This window comes from Coregonus clupeaformis, chromosome 1 (genome assembly GCF_020615455.1).
Source record: "Coregonus clupeaformis isolate EN_2021a chromosome 1, ASM2061545v1, whole genome shotgun sequence".
NCBI lineage: Eukaryota > Metazoa > Chordata > Actinopteri > Salmoniformes > Salmonidae > Coregonus > Coregonus clupeaformis.
The window spans coordinates 15,349,941-15,372,249 of record NC_059192.1 but is presented as its reverse complement, the minus strand read 5'-3'; the positions used below and the strand labels follow the sequence as shown (position 1 = coordinate 15,372,249).

Here is a 22,309-nt window from a genome sequence, read left to right as displayed (position 1 = left end):
TTGTAGATTCAGTCTTCCCAGCCTGGTGCAGGTCTACAATTTTGTTTCTGGTGTCCTTTGACAGCTCTTTGGTCTTGGCCATAGTGGAGTTTGGAGTGTGACTGTTTGAGGTTGTGGACAGGTGTCTTTTATACTGATAACAAGTTCAAAGAGGTGCCATTAATACAGGTAACGAGTGGAGGACAGAGGAGCCTCTTAAAGAAGAAGTTACAGGTCTGTGAGAGCCAGATATCTTGCTTGTTTGTAGGTGACCAAATACTTATTTTCCACCCTAATTTGCAAATAAATTCATTAAAATTCCTACAATGTGATTTTCTGGAATTATTTTTCTCAATTTGTCTGTCATAGTTGACGTGTATCTATGATGAAAATTACAGGCCTCTCTCATCTTTTTAAGTGGGAGAACTTGCACAATTGGTGGCTGACTAAATACTTTTTTTCCCCACTGTATAAACACCTAGCGATGCACATTTTCTAAAACCTATGTTCTGTAAACATTGTATACTTTTATCGTAATGGTTTTGTTCAAAATATATATCTGAAATAATTTGTTAAGGCGAAATAAGATCACAGGCTAATAGCCTAATGTAACACGATCACGATATGGGTTTGATTTAGTTCATGCATTGTTATTGCAGCGATAGTCCTATGTTTTTTTGCCCTCTTATTACGTAAAATACATACTTTATTAAGACAATTTGTCATTAATAAATTGCATGAATTGAAAGTGAAAACTTAACGGAGTGCAGTGTTGCGGCTGTCTTTGTTTCACATTGTAGCCGTTGTGTAGCCCAATGAAAACACTGAACCATTAGTGGAGACCTCCCCTAAGACTAATAATGAACTACATGTATATGTAATGAAGCTGGTTTAGTGAACCCCACTCACGGGATGAGTAACCTTGCTCGAGACCTGAAGACTTGCGTTAGCTTCCCGAACTAATGCCTAGGCTTAAGCTCAGGCTAACACTGTCTTGTGGTAGACCAGGGCCCGAACGCCAGTTGGTCCCATATAGTGACGGGAGTAACTCTGGCAGCAGTTAACATCAAGATTATAATATTTTCAAATATTAACATGATACTGTTAGGGTAAGATTAGGCTTAGTTCTCATGTTAATTAAACCCATTGAAGGTGCCCACATCATTGAAGACGTCAACACAGTGGTGGAAAACTTTGGCACCGCTAGGTTCCAATTAATGAAAGTTCCGGACAGAAGGAGATCTACATGTCCTTGATATAAATTAGATTTAAAAAATGTACTAATTCACAGGCCTCAAAGTTCTGTTTGCCTTTGATATTCAGCAATGGAGTTCAAAGCATGAGCAAACAGTAGCCTACGGAAAGCTGCAAGGCCAAACAGTACTGACAGGAATGTATGTCGATCAATGCAAGTCATGCAACAAGTCATGCTTTGCAGTGAAGTGTCTTGAAAGTATGTTTTTTTGGAAGACCCAGTAAATGTTGAAATACTTCTATACGTTTCACATGTACAGTGTCTAAGGAGAGGGCCATGTTTGACAAAAAAAAATCAAGAATCCGCTAAATAATGCAACATCCTCCACATGCAAACACAACATGTCGCCATGGTGGAGCGTTGTTAATGCAATTGACGCAGTTCCTTAAGAGTAATTCCCAGCACTGTAACCATCGGCCAAGAATAAAGACGAAGCATTCAACAAAGGTGGTTGTTTGTTGGTTTCTTGGCTATGGATATCAGATTGAACAGAGAACTGCTAAGACATATGGTTATGGTCAGTCAGTCTAAAAGGGGGTTTGAGTTCTTTCAGAAGACCATGCTGGTCTTTGATCGGACAGTTAGGGTTCTCTGCGCACAGACCAAAAGATTCCTTGGTTGAAACGTAATGGTCCTGAGCTCTGATTGGGCAACAAGGTGATCCAATGATGACACAGAGTACAGTAGTAAAGTTGTAAAAACAATACCTACTGTAATATGTTCTGTGAACCATCTGTGTGTAATGCATTTATGAATGCATTGATAGAATAGAATGCCAGGAGCAAGATCTATATTGAATGCTTATAGCAAGTGCAAAGCTCAATATACAGTACCACCTGTGCAGAATGCTTGTATAGCCTTTTGCATTTATCAAGGCAACACCAAGGTATACATAAAGTCTTGTAAAGTATTACACGGTGATAGAATAACATCCTGAATACATAAAGAATGCATTGTACACTGGTGGTTCAAAGATAGTGGAAAAGCAAAAGATGGATTCACCCCTTATAGATACTGTACTCTGAGAACCACTGATAAAGATAGTGATCTCATTGGAGATCTATAAGGATAATGATGGTGAATAATAATGAATTAATTGCTGCTCTGCTCTTGAACTCCATGGACTGGTGGAAAAAAGTATCAACCGAAATATACAGCCGATGTGCACAAGCAGACTAGGAGAACACAAGAGTATAGCTGTGAACCTGTGTCTGTGGGTCACAGAGAGGGTAGCCAAACCCATGGTGGTCTAAAGGTCACTGCAGTGCACCTAGACCCCTTTCACTGCGCACACCCCAGATTCTCCAAAGTGACCGACGGGGTCAACTCCAAGGTTCGATAACCTACGGGTAAAACCACCAGGTCCTCTTTAAATTAACAGCATCGTAGCTCCATCATCTGCTGCTTTCACAGGCATCGGCAAGGTGAGGGCCAATAAATGGCCTCAGCTGAGATACACCAACAACTCCCAGAATCTGTGGCCCTGTGACCAAATTGCCCAGCATTGGGACAATAAAGATTTTCTGAATCTGTTGCCTGTCTTCACACTCTCAACGTACGTCCCTTTTTTGCTTCTACGAAAATATGTCCTCCTTGTCCGAGTCTGGTGTGGTGGGTCTGGAGATCTCAAAGAGAGGCTTGGGGGAGCTGGGAGCTCTCCTTTGGACCTTGAGGAGCTTCAGAGCCTCTGCTAGCTTGGCCTCCAGGCCGGCCATGCGGGTGTTCAAGGCTTTCAAGTCTTCTTTGAGCTCCAGCTTGAGCTCCAGAACAGAAGCCTGGAGAGTCTGCTCTGGAATGGGGTAGAAGGCGTGCTGCTTGGCCACCTCAGGGGGTGCCACAGGGCTGCGGTCCTGTGGCGTGGTGCCTGTGGTGCGGGAGCCGTCCCCTACGTTGTCTAGACGCAGATCGCTCTTGGTGATGCCGCTGTCGCACGAGTCGGTTTTCTTCAGCGAGGTCTGGGACTCGTGGGCTGCCCCTGCCTTGCTCCGCTCGGGTAGCGTCTCCATGGACTCCGCTTTGGACACCTTGGAAATTAAGAACATAATTGTATTAATGAAGATGGCTGGATTCAACCGAGGCGCATTCTCGACAAACTGTGAATCCTGGCCTAAATATTTTATGTTTCATACCTTGTTCCAGTTGGACTCCTTGGCCATGGAGTCCTTGAAGCGTCCCCAGCCTTTGACCTTGGCCGGCTCGAACACTCGGAGAGACGGGGCCTGGAGCTTGGCTTTGTCTGACGATCTGGAGGTTGTGGAGGCCAATATGGAGACCGAAGGAATGGGTGTGGCTGGGCTTTCGGTAACGGTGACAATGCTGGTGGTGGCGAGGATTTCATGAATGGGAGTGGGCTCGACATTCACGGTTTGGCCTCTCTCCATGTCGTCGGCTGGGTCCGCCTGCTCCTGATGTATACGGGCCTCCTTCTGCTGACGAAACCGCTGGAAGAGCCGACGCACCGGGTGGTCCGGCGGGAGATTGAGGGGCGCCTCATTCTTTCGTCTCAGGCGCTCCTCTTCCTCCCGTTTCACATCGCTGATTTTTCTGAACACAATCTGTAGAGAGACAAGAGACTCTTGATTAGTTAAATGAAACTTGTTTTGTTTGCACATACTCTATGATAACTTGCCTGAGGACAGAACTGTGATGCCATGAACTCAATCCTGTGTTATGTAGGCTATGCTGTGAGTTGGGTGGGCTGTCTAACCTAACCAGAGGTTGCTGAAACGAACCAAATAACCAGAATATGCACTTTAAAACAGTCTGTCTAGGTAAGTGAAAAACCATGTAAATGTGGGTGTAGAGTGAACTACGTTCTGCACCAAATTCAGCTCTGTTCGATAATGAGCCTCTCTGACAGGTAAGACTAGCACGCAGGTAAGTATCTAAAGTAGGTAAGCATACAGCAATGGAGCTTAATGCATGAAAGTGGAGGTACAGTGCTGCACACCCCCCTCATCCCTAATTTAAACCCATCTTACGGAAAACACAGCAAATAATGCCTTTTGCTGAGTCCCTCAAAGGAAATCATTAAATATAAATGGCTCCTCTCGTTTCTAGCACCAGTTAATTTTTCTCTACTGAAACTCATTCATTCTTTAGCAGACCATTAACCAAAACACAAAGCAGACATTTTAGCTTATTCTGGGTGACATTTTGCTGAGAGAAAAATATTTGGGTGTATTTATGTTGAAAAATTACCTCATACATAAAATGTTGTCCCACAGATTACGTTATTTAAACCAGTGGTATCAAACTCATTTTGCCCGGGGGCCACATTCGGTCTTCACTCGAGGTCCAGAGGGCAGCACTGAAAATGTCTTATACTTCCTCACCCTCAAAATTAGCAAAAAAATTTCATCTATCCATTGTTTTTGGAATTGTCTATGCTCCTTGACTGTCTAGTTTTCATTTCAGTGATTTTTAGCGAGCTGGACACAGTCAAGAACCCCCCCCCCCTCCATAAATAAACACAAATATTAATGTTTTACTCAAGGTATGACACCCCTGATTTAAACCATTCATGCACAACACATTTCTAGCGGCATAGGATTACCACAGTAAAGGCTTAATTGTATTTGTTCCGAGGTGTGACATAGTCTCTTGAGAGATGAGGAACTGTTTCATCAAGACCACTGGTGTATTTACAGATAGGATAATTAAATCAAATCTTCATGACATAGTAATCACATTACTGGTGATGTAAGGTTAAGTCTCATTTAGCACGCTATTCCCTACATAGTGCACTACTTTTGACCAGAGTCCTATGGGTCATGGTCCAAATTAGTGCACTAAATAGGAAATATGGTGACATTTGGGATGCAAACAAATTGTCCTCCCACCACCTCAAATCCTAGCCTGTATTATAATTAGGCCATAGCCCAGTCACCCTGACCGATATTCTATTAATGTTCCGACCCCTGTCATACGCTGCACGGCACGTGTGACAAAGTGAAAATGTAGAGTTTCCATCAACCTCGATCGTGCTGCGCGCAATGTAGATATCAAAGAACACCGTCGTCCATGGGCAAAGTAGTGGGTGAAACCATTCACTTCAGAAAAAGGTGTGATATTAATAAAGTTTCCTTTCATTATGTGTTGTCGAATTCATACAAATATTTGCTGCCATTGTCGCAAGGTTGGCAATACGAGAGGTCTTCAGACTTACCATTTTTGTATTATTTTCCTTGAAAGAACAACTAGTGGGTTTTGAGTGCCTTTCCCCTATTTGGAAAGTTGGTCTGCTGCCTGCTCTTCAGTCTGAGAGAGATATTCTGAGAGCAGGTTCGTGTCTCCTTCCTCTGCACATAAAAACTGTTTGAAACTGTATAACACAATAGTGTCTTTGGAAAACTGGTTCATATAACTCAAAGTCAATAGCGAATGTGACTATGTACAGTTGAAGTCGGAAGTTTACATACACCTTCACCAAATACATTTAAACTCAGTTTTTCACAATTCCTGACATTTAATCCTAGTAAAAATTCCCTGTTTTAAGTCAGTTAGGATCACCACTTTATTTTAAGAATGTGAAATGTCAGAATAATAGTAGAGAGAATGATTTATTTCAGCTTTTATTTCTTTCATCACATTCCCAGTGCGTCAGAAGTTTACATACACTCAATTAGTATTTGGTAGCATTGCCTTTAAATTGTTTAACTTGGGTCAAACGTTTCGGGTAGCCTTCCACAAGCTTCCCACAATAAGTTGGGTGAATTTTGGCCCATTCCTCCTGACAGAGCTGGTGTAACTGAGTCAGGTTTGTAGGCCTCTTGCTCGCACACGGTTTTTCAGTTCTGCCCACAAATGTTCTATAGGATTGAGGTCAGGTCTTTGTGATGGCCACTCCAATACCTTGACTTTGTTGCCCTTAAGCCATTTTGCCACAACTTTGGAAGTATGCTTGGGGTCATTGTCCATTTGGAAGACCCATTTGCGACCATTTGACGGTACACAACTTCCTGACTGATGTCTTGAGATGTTGCTTCAATATATCCACATAATTTTCCTTCCTCATGATGCCATCTATTTTGTGAAGTGCACCAGTCCCTCCTGCAGCAAAGCACCCTCACAGCATGATGCTGCCACCCCCGTGCTTCACGTTTGGGATGGTGTTCTTGCAAGCTATCCCCTTTTTCTTCCAAACATAACGATGGTCATTATGGCCAAACAGTTCTATTTTTGTTTCATCAGACCAGAGGACATTTCTCAAAAAAGTGCGATCTTTGTCCTCATGTGCAGTTGCAAACCGTATTCTGGCTTTTTTATGCCGGTTTTGGAGCAGTGGCTTCTTCCTTGCTGAGCGGCCTTTCAGTTTATATCGATATAGGACTTGTTTTACTGTGGATATAGATAATTTTGTACCTGTTTCCTCCAGCATCTTCACAAGGTCCTTTGCTGTTGTTCTGGGATTGATTTGCACTTTTCGCACCAAAGTATGTTCATCTCTAGGAGACAGAACGCGTCTCCTTCCTGAGCGGTATGACGGCTGCGTGGTCCCATGGTGTTTATACTTGCGTACTATTGTTTGTACAGATGAACATGGTACCTTCAGGCATTTGGAAAACTGAAAGCTCAAAAATGTCCACTCCTGTAGTACTCGTTGGATGTGGAGGGCAACAGGTCGATCCCAAATGTGAATATGAGCGCCATATCGAATTAATGAACTGCTGGTGCCAGTCTTAGTTGTGCCAGGGCATACTGACGACATGATCATTGGAACAAATGTACTGAAACATGTCCTTCATCAACTGAAAAGTACAGAGGAATATTGGAAAACAATATCACAACCAGCCAATGGCCTTTCTGATGAATCAGATGCACTTCTAAGCATACTGGCAAATGTTGACCGTTGGCAAGGAAGTAAAATGCCTGAAAAAAAAGTTGCCACTGTCGTTCTCGACCAGTGTGTGACACTATCCCCAAAACATGAACACTTAGGCTGAAAGGAAAAGGGTCCTTTTCCATTGGCAGTACTGTTATTGTAGAGCCCACAACATCCCAAGCAACACAGAGGAGTGTGTTAGTGGGTCGTACTGTATGCCCGCTGTGGGGTGACAAATGGATCCCTGTGAAGGTGGTTAATCTCCAAGATCGCCCGGTTACACTGAAGCGCAGTGCAAAACTAGCAGATGTGTACCCCTGTATAGCATTGGAAGACCTGGAGTTAAACAGCAGCTGCTGTGGACAATGTGCTGATTAACAAGATGTCGCAAAGAATGTCATTGGAACCACAACTGAACAGACAGCAAAACGCACATATGCTGATGTGTTGAAAGAAATGGGTTGATGATGTCAATCTTTGGGGACCAGAACTCTCTCTCCCTTTTGTGCTATCTAGATGACTTACTAGTCTTTGATAAAAGTGAAAAAGAAGCACTTGAACGGTTGGAGCTGGTTTTCAGTAGACTCTCGAACAACAACTTGAAGCTTGCCCCAAAGAAGTGCCACTTCTTTAGGCGTTCTGTGAAATTCTTGGGCCATGTGATATCTCAAAAAGAGATCCAGACTGACGAGGGAAAAGTGACGGCCATCAGTGAGATGACATATGCTGATCTCATGGAGATGGATGGGAAAACCCCTGGACTGAAGAGGGTCCAGTCATTTCTCTGAATTCTGAACTATTACTCCCACTTTATCAAAGGGTTTTCAAACATCGCCAAGCCACTGTACTGTTTAACAGCGGGACCGAAAACCAAATGAAAATATACAAATGGCAAGACTTAAGAGTAGGCCGTCCCGGAGGCTGACTCCTGAAGAATGGACGAGTGAGTGTCAACTTGCCTTTGATGACTTAAAAGCAGCTGTGATAAATAAACGCTGTAGTTTTAGCGCACCCAGACTTTAGTAAACCCTTCATACTTTCGACTGATGCTTCAATTGACGACCTAGGCGCTGTTCTGAGCCAGATCCCAGAGGGAGAGAGTAAAAATAGACCCATTGTGTTTGCTAGTAAATCCCTCAACAAATCCCAAGCAAGATATCCAGCCCAATCGTCTAGAGTTTCTTGCATTGAAATGGGCCGTATGTGAAACATGTTGTCACTGGCTAAAGGGTGTCCAGTTTACTGTCCTAACAGATAATAACCCACTCACTCACATACTGACAAAACCTAAACTAGATGCCTGCGAGTAGAGGTGGGTGGAGAAGCTAGCCCCGTATGACTTTGATCTGAAATACATACCTGGGCCACAGAACATATCCGCCGACTTACTAAGCTGTGTACCGTTCGTCAGGGATGGTACCACGCAACACGTCACAGCAGAGAACGTACAAGAGACACTCCGGCTGTCTGTGAGTTGCTAAGCCCCGCCAGACAGTGGCTTGACAGGGTCCAATCAAGGTGCAAAGTCTGCTGAGGTCTCTGGTGATGAAGTGAAGGCACTCCTTGACAACAGCTTGGACCGACAGGGGATCATATCCATGTGCACTGTCCCTTTGATGCAGCTATCCCAACATCTGCTGCAGGGAGGTTACCCAGCGCTCCCGCTTTTTCACTAGGAGATTACATTTACATTTAAATTTTTGTCATTTAGCAGACACTCTTATCCAGAGCGACTTACAAATTGGAGAAGCAGCAAGCAGATGAGACATTGGCTTGTGCTACCTATTATGTGGAAAGAAAACAGAGACCATCACATCGTGAAAGAGAACATGAAACAGTGGACGTGCAGAAACTTTTGAAACATTGGGAAAAGTTGGAATACAAGGATGGAATACTGTACAGGAAATCAAAGGACAAAACCTGGAAAGAAGTGATATCAGTTCATTGTACCTTTGTCCCTGAAGGCGGATGTGTTGCTGTACACCAAGGCCAAGCAAGAACCTTACACCTCATCAGACAGAGGTTATTTGGGGTTGGTATGGACGAACAGGTGAAAGACTGTCATGAGATGTAGACGTTGTGTTCTGAGCAAGTTAAGAAGACTTGAGGCAAGAGCTCCTCTTGAATCGATTAAGACAAGTGCGCCACTAGAGTTGGTCTATATTGATTTCTGGTCAGCTGAAGGAAAGGATGGAAAGAATATTGACATACTAGTAGTAACAGAGTATTTTACCAAAGTAGCTCACGCCTTCCCTTGTACAAATCAGACAGCAAAACAAGTTGCCCAGAAACTGTGGAACAACTTTTTCTGTATTTACGGTTTTCCTCTGCGTCTTTTTAAGTGACCAAGGAGCCAACTTTGAGAGCAAGCTGATATCAGAGCGAATGGACCTGGCAGGAGTGAAGAAATCTCACACAACTCCGTATCACCCATTGTGCAATGGGCAAACAGAAAGATTTAATCGTACTTTGGGGAATATGATTCGAGCCTTGCCTCCACGGACAAAAGAGAAATGGCCTCAGATGATACAAACCCTCACGTTTGCATATAACTGTACTGTACAGTCGTGGTCAAAAGTTTTGAGAATGACAAGTATTGGTCTTCACAAAGTTTGCTGCTTCAGTGTTTTTAGATATATTTGTCAGATGTTACTATGGTATACTGAAGTATAATTACAAGCATTCCATAAGTGTCAAAGGCTTATATTGACAATTACATTAAGTTTATGCAAAGAGTCAATATTTGCAGTGTTTACCCTTCTTTTTCAAGACCTCTGCAATCCGCCCTGGCATGCTGTCAATTAACTTCTGGGCCACATCCTGACTGATGGCAGCCCATTCTTGCATAATCAATGCTTGGAGCTTGTCAGAATTTGTGGGTTTTTGTTTGTCCACCCGCCTCTTGAGGATTGACCACAAGTTCTCAATGGGATTAAGGTCTGGGGAGTTTCCTGGCCATGGACCCAAAATGTCGATGTTTTGTTCCCCGAGCCACTTAGTTATCACTTTTGCCTTATGGCAAGGTGCACCATCATGCTGGAAAAGGCATTGTTTGTCACCAAACTGTTATTGGATGGTTGGGAGAAATTGCTCTTGGAGGATGTGTTGGTACCATTCTTTATTCATGGCTGTGTTCTTAGGCAAAATTGTGAGTGAGCCCACTCCCTTAACTGAGAAGCAACCCCACACATTAATGGCCTCAGGATGCTTTACTGTTGGTATGACACAGGACTGATGGTAGTGCTCACCTTGTCTTCTCAGGACAAGCTTTTTTCCGGATGCCCCAAACAATCGGAAAGGGGATTCATCAGATAAAATGACTTTACCCCAGTCCTCAGCAGTCCAATCCCTGCACCTTTTGCACAATATCAGTCTGTCCCTGATGTTTTTCCAGGAGAGAAGTGGCTTCCTCGCTGCCCTTCTTGACACCAGGCCATCCTCCAAAAGTCTTCGCCTCACTGTGCGTGCAGATGCACTCACACCTGCCTGCTGCGATTCCTGAGCAAGCTCTGCACTGGTGGTGCCCCGATCCCGCAGCTAAATCAACTTTAGGAGACAGTCCTGGCACTTGCTGGACTTTCTTGGGCGCCCTGAAGCCTTCTTCACAGCAATTGAACCTCTCTCCTTGAAGTTCTTGATTATCTGATTAATGGTTGATTTAGGTGCAATCTTACTAGCAGCAATTTCCTTGCCTGTGAAGCCCTTTTGTGCAAAGCAATGATGATGGCACGTGTTACCTTGCAGGTAACCATGGTTAACAGAGGAAAAACAGTGATTTCAAGCACCACCCTCGTTTCAAAGCTTCCAGTCTGTTATTCTAACTCAATCAGCATGAAATAGTGATCTCCAGCCTTGGCCTCGTCAACACTCTCACCTGTGTTAACGAGAGAATCACTGACATGATGTCAGCTGGTCCTTTTGTGGCAGGGCTGAAATGCAATGGAAATGTTTTGGGGGGATTAAGTTCATTTTCATGGCAAAGAGGGACTTTGCAATTAATTGCAATTCATCTGATCACTCTTCATAACATTCTGGAGAATATGCAAATTGGCATCGTGAAAATTAATATGTGTGTCATTCTCAAAACTTTTGACCACGACTGTACATGAGACAACTGGGTTTGCCCCTTTTTACTTAATGTTTGGGCGGACCCCACAGCTACTGGTCGATGCCATGTTTGGAAGTGTTCTGAGAGACGAGACCGTTTTGGGTTATAGCGAATTTGTAGACTCCTTTCAAAGAGATCTTCAGGAGGCAGTGGGTGTCGCACAGAAGAACACATCAAAGGCACAGAAGAAGCAGGCAAGCGAATATGACAAGAAGGTGAGAGGATGTACACTGGAGGTCGGTGGAAAAGTTCTCTTAGCCAACAAGAAAGAACGGGGCAAACGGAAATTGGCAGATGTGTGGGAATCTACCGTCTGACATCAGCTGGAGCAACCCAGATCTGCACATCTACAGAGTAGTCAACCATTCCACAGACAAGAGAAAGGTTGTACACCACGACTTCTTACTTCCTGTGAACTTTCTTCCGATTGGAGAGGCTGAAGAGGATACAACCGTTCCCTCCATCCTTTCAGAGGAGAGTTTTGCAGATGCCAGAAGTATGAGACCAAACCCACTACCGGATGTGGATGTGGGCAGTGATGACCAGAGAACTGCAGTCTGGATCCTCTGCAGTCAAAGTCCAAAAGTATTAAATGAGGCTATGGACGCCTCCGGGTCCTCATTGATAGGACAAGAGAGTAATGGAGAAACTGATTCATTGGGAGATGCTGAAATTGAGCAGGAATCTAGAAGAAGTGACTCTGGTCACGTGGAGCATTCCGAATTTCTGAGCAATAGTGACAGAGACCCAGAAGGAGACCCTTCCCACTCTGAGGATGATAGCTTGTAACCCTTGGCTGATCAGATAGAAACACCCTCCAAGAGCAGTATAAGAGTCAGTGACTTTGGCCCAAGTGATCAAGTTCAAACAAGCAAATCGCCCACCCGGAATAGTACCAGGGTCAGTGAAGTTGGCACAACTGAGCAGGCCCGAAGCAGCAGACTATCTCCCCTAAAAGACAGTGTTACAGTCAATTCACAAAAGATCTAAGAATAATTTAGGGGAGGGTAGTGTGACACGTACAAGGTATGGAAGGGTTGTTAGACCAGTAAAGAGACTCGTTGAAGCCATGAAAATGCTTGTTAGAGAGCCTGACATGTCAGAGACCATAGCAACACTCTTAAATGTCCTGTTAAGTCATGGATATTAGTGATACAGAGTATTAAGTAGGCTAGGTGTATTCAGTGTTGATTGAGTGCGCAATGTAGATATCAAAGAACGGTGCCGTTCGAAGGCAGAGTAGTGGGTGAAACCATTCACTTCAGAAAAAGGTGTGATATTAATAAAGTTTCCTTTCATTATGTGTTGTTGATTTCATAAAAGTATTTGCTGCCATTGTAGCAAGGTTGACAATACGAGAGGTCTTCAGACTTACCATTTTTGTATTATTTTCCTTGAAAGAACAGCTAGTGGGTTTTGAGTACTTCTCCCCTATTTGGAAAGTTGGTCTGCCTGCTCGTCAGTCAGAGAGATATACTGAGAGCAGGTTTGTGTCTCCTTCCTTTGTACATAAAAAACGTTTGAAACTGTATAACACAATAGTGTCTTTGTAAAACTGGTTCATATAACCCAAAGTCAATAGCGAATGTGACTATGTATATATTTATGTTGCCGTTAATGTATTTAAAGCCTTTTTCGGCAAGTTAATCAAGTGTTTGCTAGTTTAGCTAGCCATGTTAATGACGAGCTAAATAGCACCGTCAGTCAGTGCACTGTAATGTCACGCTAGCTATTGCTAGTAGGTGGTTTATTGGTAATTCAAGACTTCTTTATTTAAATATTAAGTGAATGTTTATTTTCTTACAACCTTAAAAGGTTTATATAAAAAGGGTTGTACTTGTGCTCTGTATTTATGGATTGATGTCACTTTACATTGAGGGCATGTATCATTACTGTTGCTCCTATCTAAAAGATATCTTGTGTCCTACCTAACCGGTGAACATGTGGCTGTGACCATCCTGTCAATGCCTGTCATCACTGTTTGATATCTTTTACTACAGGTATGCTTCACTGTATTTTTGTTATTTTCTAAACACAATGCATTTATACTTTACAATCACTTTGTGCATTGAGTCTGAGAGAGATATTCTGAGAGCAGTGAACGTGTGACTGTGACCGTCCCTGTCAATGCCTGTCATCACTGTTTGATATCTTTTACTGCAGATAAAAACCAAGTCAACCTGAAGTGTGGGTGTCCGTGTGCCTTTCTTCTGGGAGGCTATATATGACTCATTTCAGGAAACTAGGCGTATGTCGCGCGTCACTACTTCACAAGAGAGCCATTTGAACGCTAACGTTTTTTGGCAAGAATGTCTTCTGGAACATGTGAACTTTCATGTGCCTTAATAACAAACTGATATGCCATCTGTAAATATTAATACAATTGTTAAATTACGAGCCTAGTTGGTTTAGCCACAGAAAAAGACAGCAACCTTCCCGCTAGCCATGATTGGCTGAGATAATGAGTGGGCTGGATATGCCGAGAGATGAGTTCGGATTGGTCTGCCATGTAGCACGTTTCTGTCTATATCATGAGCTGGTCAGTATGTTTTTTTTAAATGTAGGTAATCCTTTCTAACGCCACTTTTAAAAAAAATATATCACATAGTAGAACTACATAAGTGTTGCTCTCCACTTTCTGGAGGACCGAGTTTTGAAATCAGTGGAATTAGAGTACGATAGCTAAGGAGATGAAGAAGATTCTGGCTTTTGATTGCAAATATGCAGACGGAGTCGAAAAGAGAACACACAGAAGGCTGTTGTATAAAACACCTGTCTCCGGATTACATCTTCAAACTAAGGGCAACCATGGCATCCGTGACAGAGAGGGAGAAGCGTCCAATTTTCTGAAATTACACATTTCTAATTTAGTTACAGTGAGGGAAACAAGTATTTGATCCCCTGATGATTTTGTATGTTCGCCCACTGACAAAGAAATGATCAGTCTATAATTTTAATGGTAGGTTTATTTGAACAGTGAGACAGAATAACAACAAAAAAATCCAGAAAAACGCATGTAAAAATGTTTATAAATTGATTTGCATTTTAATGAGGGAAATAAGTATTTGACCCCCTCTCAATCAGAAAGATTTCTGGCTCCCAGGTGTCTTTTATACAGGTAACGAGCTGAGATTAGGAGCACACTCTTAAAGGGCGCTGCAGGATTTCAGTCCTTCAGGGCGTAGTATGTTACCAATTGTTTTCTTGGTGACTATGGTCCCAGCTGCCTTGAGATCATTGACAAGATCCTCCCGTGTAGTTCTGGGCTGATTCCTCACCGTTCTCATGATCATTGCAACTCCACGAGGTGAGATCTTGCATGGAGCCCCAGGCCGAGGGAGATTGACAGTTCTTTTGTGTTTCTTCCATTTGCGAATAATCGCACCAACTGTTGTCACCTTCTCACCAAGCTGCTTGGCGATGGTCTTGTAGCCCATTCCAGCCTTGTGTAGGTCTACAATCTTGTCCCTGACATCCTTGGAGAGCTCTTTGGTCTTGGCCATGGTGGAAAGTTTGGAATCTGATTGATTGCTTCTGTGGACAGGTGTCTTCCATTTGCGAATAATCGCACCAACTGTTGTCACCTTCTCACCAAGCTGCTTGGCGATGGTCTTGTAGCCCATTCCAGCCTTGTGTAGGTCTACAATCTTGCTCTTTGGTCTTGGCCATGGTGGAGAGTTTGGAATCTGATTGACTGATTGCTTCTGTGGACAGGTGTCTTTTATACAGGTAACAAACTGAGATTAGGAGCACTCCCTTTAAGAGTGTGCTTCTAATCTCAGCTTGTTACCTGTATAAAAGACACCTGGGAGCCAGAAATCTTTCTGATTGAGAGGGGGTCAAATACTTATTTATCAATTTATAACATTTCTGACATGCGTTTTTCTGGATTTTTTTGTTGTTATTCTGTCTCTCACTGTTCAAATAAACCTATCATTAAAATTATAGACTGATAATTTCTTTGTCAGTGGGCAAAAGTACAAAATCAGCAGGGGATCAAATACTTTTTTCCCTCACTGTAGATAGTCGTTTTCATTTCAAGTTAAAGTTTATTGTTAGCTAGCTAGCTAACGTTAGCTGGCTGGCTCGCTAGCTAAAATTACGTGTATGATCTGTGTAGTTATATTATTTGTATCTTAGAGCCATTTGCATTGCTAGTTATAGCCTAATGTTAGCTAGCTAACATAGAACCTGGTTGGTTAGCTACCTGCAGATTCATGCAGGGTAGTAACGTTATGAGTTGGGATTATGGTTAATTGTTTAGCTAGCTAGCCACATGTCTAAACAAAAGACTCCACTACTATGCAAGTAACCATTTCAATAGAATGTTGATGATATCACTGCAACAACTGTTGATAGATGTAGCTAGTAAATTCGCTCTGGCTATCTACTCCGATTTCAGAGCACTCTCGTCTGAGTGTGCCAGAGAGCAGAATAACTAACGAATTTACGTTGAATATGGCCGTTGTCAAAAGAACGCTCTGGATAACATATAAACAGCCTAACCAGCTCTGCTAGGGCAAGTAAAATGGTCAGAGTGAGCTGTTCTCTCATTTGTGTCTGGAAGTAGCTAGCAAGCTAGCTTGGGTGCTTGACTGCTGTTGTTAGGTCAGAACGCTCGGATCAACCCTACTCCTCGGTCAGAGCGTCCAGTGTGCGCTCTGAACGCTCCGAGAGCTAAACACTCTGAATTTACTAACGGACAATCTGAGTTTACGAACGTCCAGAGCCCACTCTGAGCACAGTCTGGCACTCCAGATTAAATTAACGACACACCCGTAGTATAAACCAGCCTTTAGTCTTGAAATCTTTGGTTGTTTAGTACATGGCCTCACATGGGAATCCTTAAAGAGATGGGTGGGGCTTTAGAGGGTGTGAACGATGCTGAATGGGTGTAGACAAAGAAGAGCTCTCCACTAGGTGTACCAAAACATTCAATGGCCATTTTCTCAAAAGTGAGGTTACAAGTTTATCAACTTTAAAAGCAGAATTACTTTCCCATTGTTCCTCAACTGTAGTGTATGATATACCAGTCTCTACTTTTATCCAATGTAAAAAACACTTTCAAATGTTGCTACATAAGACCGAATCGAGCCGGTCAGTCACATATGAAGTTGGTGACACTCAGGCGGATGTATTGAGTATCAAGTATGAGGGTTATAACTGTGCCTGGGAAGAGTAGAGTACACACAGCTTTGTATTAGGGAAACACTATGGATGCAGTGAAGAGGGAGCAGGCTGATTGTTGTAGTGTGTGTGCATGTGTATGTGTGTGTGAGAGAGAGAAGGAGAGAGAGAGATGAAATGGCATATATACAGTATACATACAGTGAGCTCCAAAAGTATTGGGACAGTGACAGATGATGTTGTTTTGGCTCTGTACTCTAGCACTTTGGATTTGAAAGGATACAATGACTATGAGTGCAGACTGTCAGCTTTAATTTGAGGGTATTTTCATCCATATCGAGTGAACCGTTTAGAAATTACAGTACTTTTTGTACATAGTCCCCCCATTTTAGGGGACCAAAAGTATTGGAACAAATTCACTTATGTGTATTAAAGTAGTAAAAAGTATTTGGTCCCATATTCATAGCACACAATGACTACATCAAGCTTATGACTCTACAAATATGTTGGATACATTTTGTTTGTTTTGGTTGTGTTTCAGATTATTTTGTGCCCAATAAAAATGAATGGTAAATAATGTATTGTGTCATTTTGGAGTAAAACATTTTTTAAATAAGAATAGAGTATGTTTCTAAACACTTCTACATTAATGTGGATGTTATCATGATTACGGATAATCCTGAATGAATCGTGAATCGTGAATAATGATGAGTGAGAAAGTTACAGATGCACTAATATCATATCCCCCCCCCCATGCCAACCTCTCACCTTTAAAATAACAGGGGAGGTTAACATTATTATTATTATTTTTTTGGGGGGGGGGTTATATTTGTGCGTCTAACTTTCTCACTCATTCATTCAGGATCATCCGTAATCATGGTAGCATCCACATTAATGTTTAAGCTACAGACTTCTGAGTTGTACCATTGGATTAATCTATTTAGTCTGTGTGATTAACGGGGGCTGAGCTAGAGCTGTGTTTGTGAGACAAGGATCCCAAAGGGGCCTGGGGCCGGGTTCTTTTACAAAAGCGTCTGTAAAGTAAACTATTAAAAGCTATCTATAAAAAGCCAACACTCATGAACACGCACGTGTAACATGTTTTGCTCTATGACACTCACAAGCTACACAAGAGTCATCAGAACGTAAGGGGTTCTTCTACATAGAAGATCATAGGAAATCCCAGGACACATTGTTGTCACAAACTCCGCACTGTTGACACTGACTAGTTGAAGTCCTAAAATCACGTTGGCGCAACGGTTGGACTCATTGAGTTTACTGTTCCATCTGGTGTGGGTTACCACCAAGAGGCCAGTGTTCTGGTCTGGAAGAACACTTTAGACTGCACCTACAGTATTGTGTCGGTATTGCAGTTTAACTGAATCATGGCCCCATAGAAGTCAAATTAGAAAATTCCTAATAAGACACTTTAGTCATCACCTTTGTGCACCACACATCCATTGAATTATTCAAATTATAGTTGCGAGGCCGTTTTTTTTCTCCATCACTCACAGCCGAATCTATTAAAATGTTATATTCATGCTCTGAGGTCATGACCCCAGCTAGACAGGGGAAGTGCCGGTTGGCTTGTTTAGCTGTCCAGGTGCTCTGACAGAGTCCCCGGAGCATGTTCGCGCGGTACTGCTTTATGTCCAGTGCGCACTGAACGCTAGTGCACAGGCGGAGAAATCCCAGTAAGAAAGATGTCAGCAACCACGAAACGGCATATGTGAACGTGAGTAAATTACGTTGAAAACCAAGGGTCACCATCTTGGAGGCAGTCTCTAGTTCTTATTATATCTCAGTGGTTACCACTACACCAAGGGGTGTTGAGTTACTTATTTTCTATTTACTGATAACTTTGGCTTTACTTTACAGAGTAAAGTTACCTCAGTTAGCAGCCCTGTTTGTCGTCAGCTAGCTAGTGGAGCAGTGGAGCTAGTACCTGTAGCCTGCATGCAATTAGTGCTGTTGGCTCGCTAGCTCCACTGCTTTAGCATCACGCTAAGAGCAGGTTTCCACTAGCTTTAGCTACTTCTAATCATAGTCACTACCTCTCCGTTGGTCCCCACCATTCTAAGTTAGCTAACTGAACTGTTGAGTTTCTAGCGAGCAACCTCTGGGCTAACCCCCATTCGCTTTGCTTGGCAAACTCATGCGGTGCTGTTTCTTCAAGCACCATCCATTACATTTCCATGTAAAAGATAAACCTAGCTTTTTACCTCGAGTTGCTTGGTTCACACATCGAGTCAGCACTTGGTATTAACACGCGCTTGGCTAGCTAGTTATAGTCACTCAGGTGCTGATAGCCAGCTAATTAGCTAGCATACCTGTTTGCACTACTTTCACTATCCTGAAAATATAGACCATCTTCATTTCCCACTCCTCTGGTAAATAAAGCTTTCTGTTTCTGCATACCTGGCTACCAGCTATCATTACCCTGTGTCTTGCCTGACTACTCCTTTGAGTTAGCAGTGCATGGAGTAGCTAGCTAGCCTTCCCCCCGGTAATTCCATCCACTTTCATCCATCTGGTCAAAACGATGTAATCAAGTGTACCGACCAAGGGAGCGAGAAAGCAGCACAAGCCTAGCAAAGCTTGCCCTGGCAATTGTACATATCCCAGTCTGACTCCCATCAGCGCTACCTGCCTCGGCGTGTACCACCCTTTGGCAGCTCTAATTGACCCCACTAGCTGTGCACATTGTGCCCCGCTGGGCCCCGGTGTCCTAAAACGTAGAGCAAGGTACATGGAAAGTATTGACCAGGCCTCGTTCTTACTCAAATAAGTATATTTACATTCACAGACACACACCTGATTTATAAATAAGATACAAATACAACAATACTGGACTTACAGTCTGGAAGCAAACATATTACATCTAACTCTCTTTGTTGTTGCTTTGTTGGTTTGCTTTAATATTTAATATAACCTCAAGGGAGGAACCGGTGCCTTGCTGTGTGCAGAAGAGTCAAGACAACAGTGTTGTGGACAATGAAACATTGTGGCCTGAGGTATTAAGGTGTTAGTGTTTCACTTTTATCTTTAGATTGCACTGTACACAGACAGGGTAACACAGACACATGCAGAGAGACAGAAACACACACACACGTCACCTCCCTCTATGTGCCCAGAGGTTGTCAGAACCAGGTCTGCAAGTGAGGGTGTGCTAAAACCATAGCAGCAGAAGTGTGTGTGTGTGCTTGCGTGTTTAAGAGAGAGGGTATCTGTTTGTGTTAGTGTGTGTGATTGTGTGTTTTTGAAAAGAAGTGTGCTCAGTCAGTATAACTCGCCTGTGGCTCAAGCCTTACTTTCTCATGGGGACGTTATGCTAACATAGCCTTCTCCTGCCTCATACACCACTCAAGCTAACACAGACCAAATTCAGTCTGCTCAGTGATCTCTGAAAAACGTAAAGACAAAACAACCACCATGGTAATTTAAGTACAGTTTATGTATATCGTAACATAAAATGCGGCAAAACGTTTTATTCAAAGTAATGTAAAAATGCTTTATCCCTATCTGTTAGCTTATCATTGCTATTTATACTTTACTTTCACAATTTGAAACTGAAAGACAGTCTTTTCAGAGTAATACTGCACCCAAACCCAACTCATTCGAATGCGTGGAAGAAGAAACCTAAAGGCAAAGCAAGCAGTATCATTTTGATTCTCTTTGATAGATTAATGGGCATGGACAACTCACGACTTCATTGGCAATGACAACAGTGTGTTCCATCTTCTAAGACTTGCCATCCACAGATGGGTCCACTCAGCCATAACATACCACAGAGTAGTTTGATGCTGTAGTGTATTCATGATGTCTTCAGATGCTCATTAGCCATATTATATGCTTTGATGAGTGACACTACATTTACATTTTAGTCATTTAGCAGACGCTCTTATCCAGAGCGACTTACAGTTAGTGAGTGCATACATTATTATCATTTTTTTCATACTGGCCCCCCTTGGGAATCGAACCCACAACCCTGGCGTTGCAAACGCCATGCTCTACCAACTGAGCTACACCCCTGCCGGCCATTCCCTCCCCTACCCTGGACGACGCTGGGCCAATTGTGCGCCGCCCCATGGGTCTCCCGGTCGCGGCCGGCTACGACAGAGCCTGGATTCGAACCAGGATCTCTAGTGGCACAGCTAGCACTGCGATGCAGTGCCTTAGACCACTGTGCCACTCGGGAAGAAGCTTTTTACCTCAAGCTTTTTACACTAGTAATCTGTCTCCCTGTCTTTGCCCTGAATGCTGTTACAAAGCAAAGGGAGATACAAAAGAGAAACTGCATTAGCTGGGAGGTTAGATTTATACCATATCAATCTGTTGGACTAAAACCAAATGAGACATACAGTATATTGTATGACAATGTCGCCAAGTGTGATAGCTGAGCTTGATCCCAACATTGGAGTCTCTTTCTCTCTCCTCCTCCCTCGTTAGGACTAACAGAGCCATAGGGAGTGGACTCTCTCTCTCGCGCTCTCTCTCTCTGCCTGTGTGCAGTTTATTGTGTGGCTTTATTGTCTAGCATGGCCTTTGGCTCTCTCTCATTCATGCTGACAGCAGTATAAAGAGAGTAGGGTGAAACACCGCAGTAGCCCTCTACCACCCACCACCCCCTACCCAGACCACAGTACCTATCAACCAGCACCACCTCCCACCCAGCACGCCCACATATCACCGCCTGACAAACACCATCTGAAGCTCTGTGGGAGCGCGCACACACACACAGAATACACCACTAAGCCCCTCTCAACTCAATCTAACACCCCCTACCCTTTATACTGTATATCCCTTATACCAGGGTTCTTCAATTCCGGTCCTGGAGGGCCGAAACACTTCTGTTTTTTATTTCTACCTGGTAGTTAATTGCACTCACCTGGTGTCCCAGGTCTGAATTAGCCCCTGATTAGAAGGAGAGGATGAAAAACAGAGGTGTTTCGGCCCTCCAGGACCGGAATTGAAGAACCCTGCCTTATACCATCCACTCTGACATCCGAATGCCCACTCCCCTCATTAGAAACCCTACCCGCTCCATATGCTAGCGCTCCAAGCCCGGTTCAAAGATGCTGAGGCGAAAGTGAAGATGCTGAGTGTTCCTGCCTGGATCAGCATGGGATAAGCACTAGCATTAGCACGAGTCGTGTCATGCTGGGCTGAAGATGGACAGGCAAGGGCAGGGGAAGGCAGTGGCAGAGTGTGTGAGTCTTTGCAATCGACTACAGTGCAGTTAGACTGTGCAGATTTACTGATCTACAAATCATGTTGCATCACAAATAACTACTCATTATATGATCAAGATTAGTGATTCTGCGCCACACCTTGCTCAAACTGATCCTCTCAAATGTCCTCTGTATCTTACACAGACTGCATCCCAAATGGCACCATATTCTCTATAGCTCTATGGGCCCTGGTCAAAAGCAGTGCACTATATAAGGAAAAGTGTGCCATTTGGGACGCAATCACAGGTCCAATATTGCTAATGTATCCACTCACACGGAAGTTAATACTCTTCCCTACTGGTTAAGCTGCTCTGCTGCTGTGACATTTCACACCAACCCTTCGTCTTTAAACTGTAATGTTGTCTATGTAATTTAAAATGTGGTCCTTTGATTTCCCCCAAGGCAGAGCGGAACAGAAATCTGCCATTCATAAGAGCATAAGTCCGAACTAGGGTTAAATTAAAGGAACCCATCGGGCAAAGCTGGTTGAATGACATCCACAACAAGGAGAGATGAGTGTGCGACTTTCTTTTTCATTTAAATTGACATCATTACAACCAGTTACCAGAATTAGTTTAAATCTGGTTGTATATCATGGCAACCCATTTATAGGTTGTAATGGCATAATTGCAACCAGTTTTTCCCCCTGGGGAAGACAGCTAGGTGACAATATTGCAACCATACATTTTATCCACCAACCTAATCGTGGAAGGATGTACTTTCATTACATCGGTTCATTCATTTTCCCTATAACTGTGACGGTGGACCAAGATTGATGGTCACAA

At 43.2% G+C, this 22,309-nt stretch overlaps 1 protein-coding gene across 1 annotated transcript in view; it reads right to left on the bottom strand.

Annotated features, from left to right (window-relative positions):
• Positions 1-2,556: 2,556 nt before the first annotated feature.
• LOC121583935 (potassium voltage-gated channel subfamily H member 1-like) overlaps positions 2,557-22,309 on the bottom strand; it is a 125,884-nt gene continuing 106,131 nt past the window's right edge. The window contains exons 13-14 of the mRNA XM_041899805.1: positions 3,364-3,789; positions 2,557-3,258 (exon numbers count right to left, since the gene is read on the bottom strand). Coding sequence (XP_041755739.1) covers positions 2,809-3,258; positions 3,364-3,789 — 876 coding nt within the window. The 3' untranslated portion in view covers positions 2,557-2,808. The remainder of the gene's footprint in view (positions 3,259-3,363; positions 3,790-22,309) is intronic.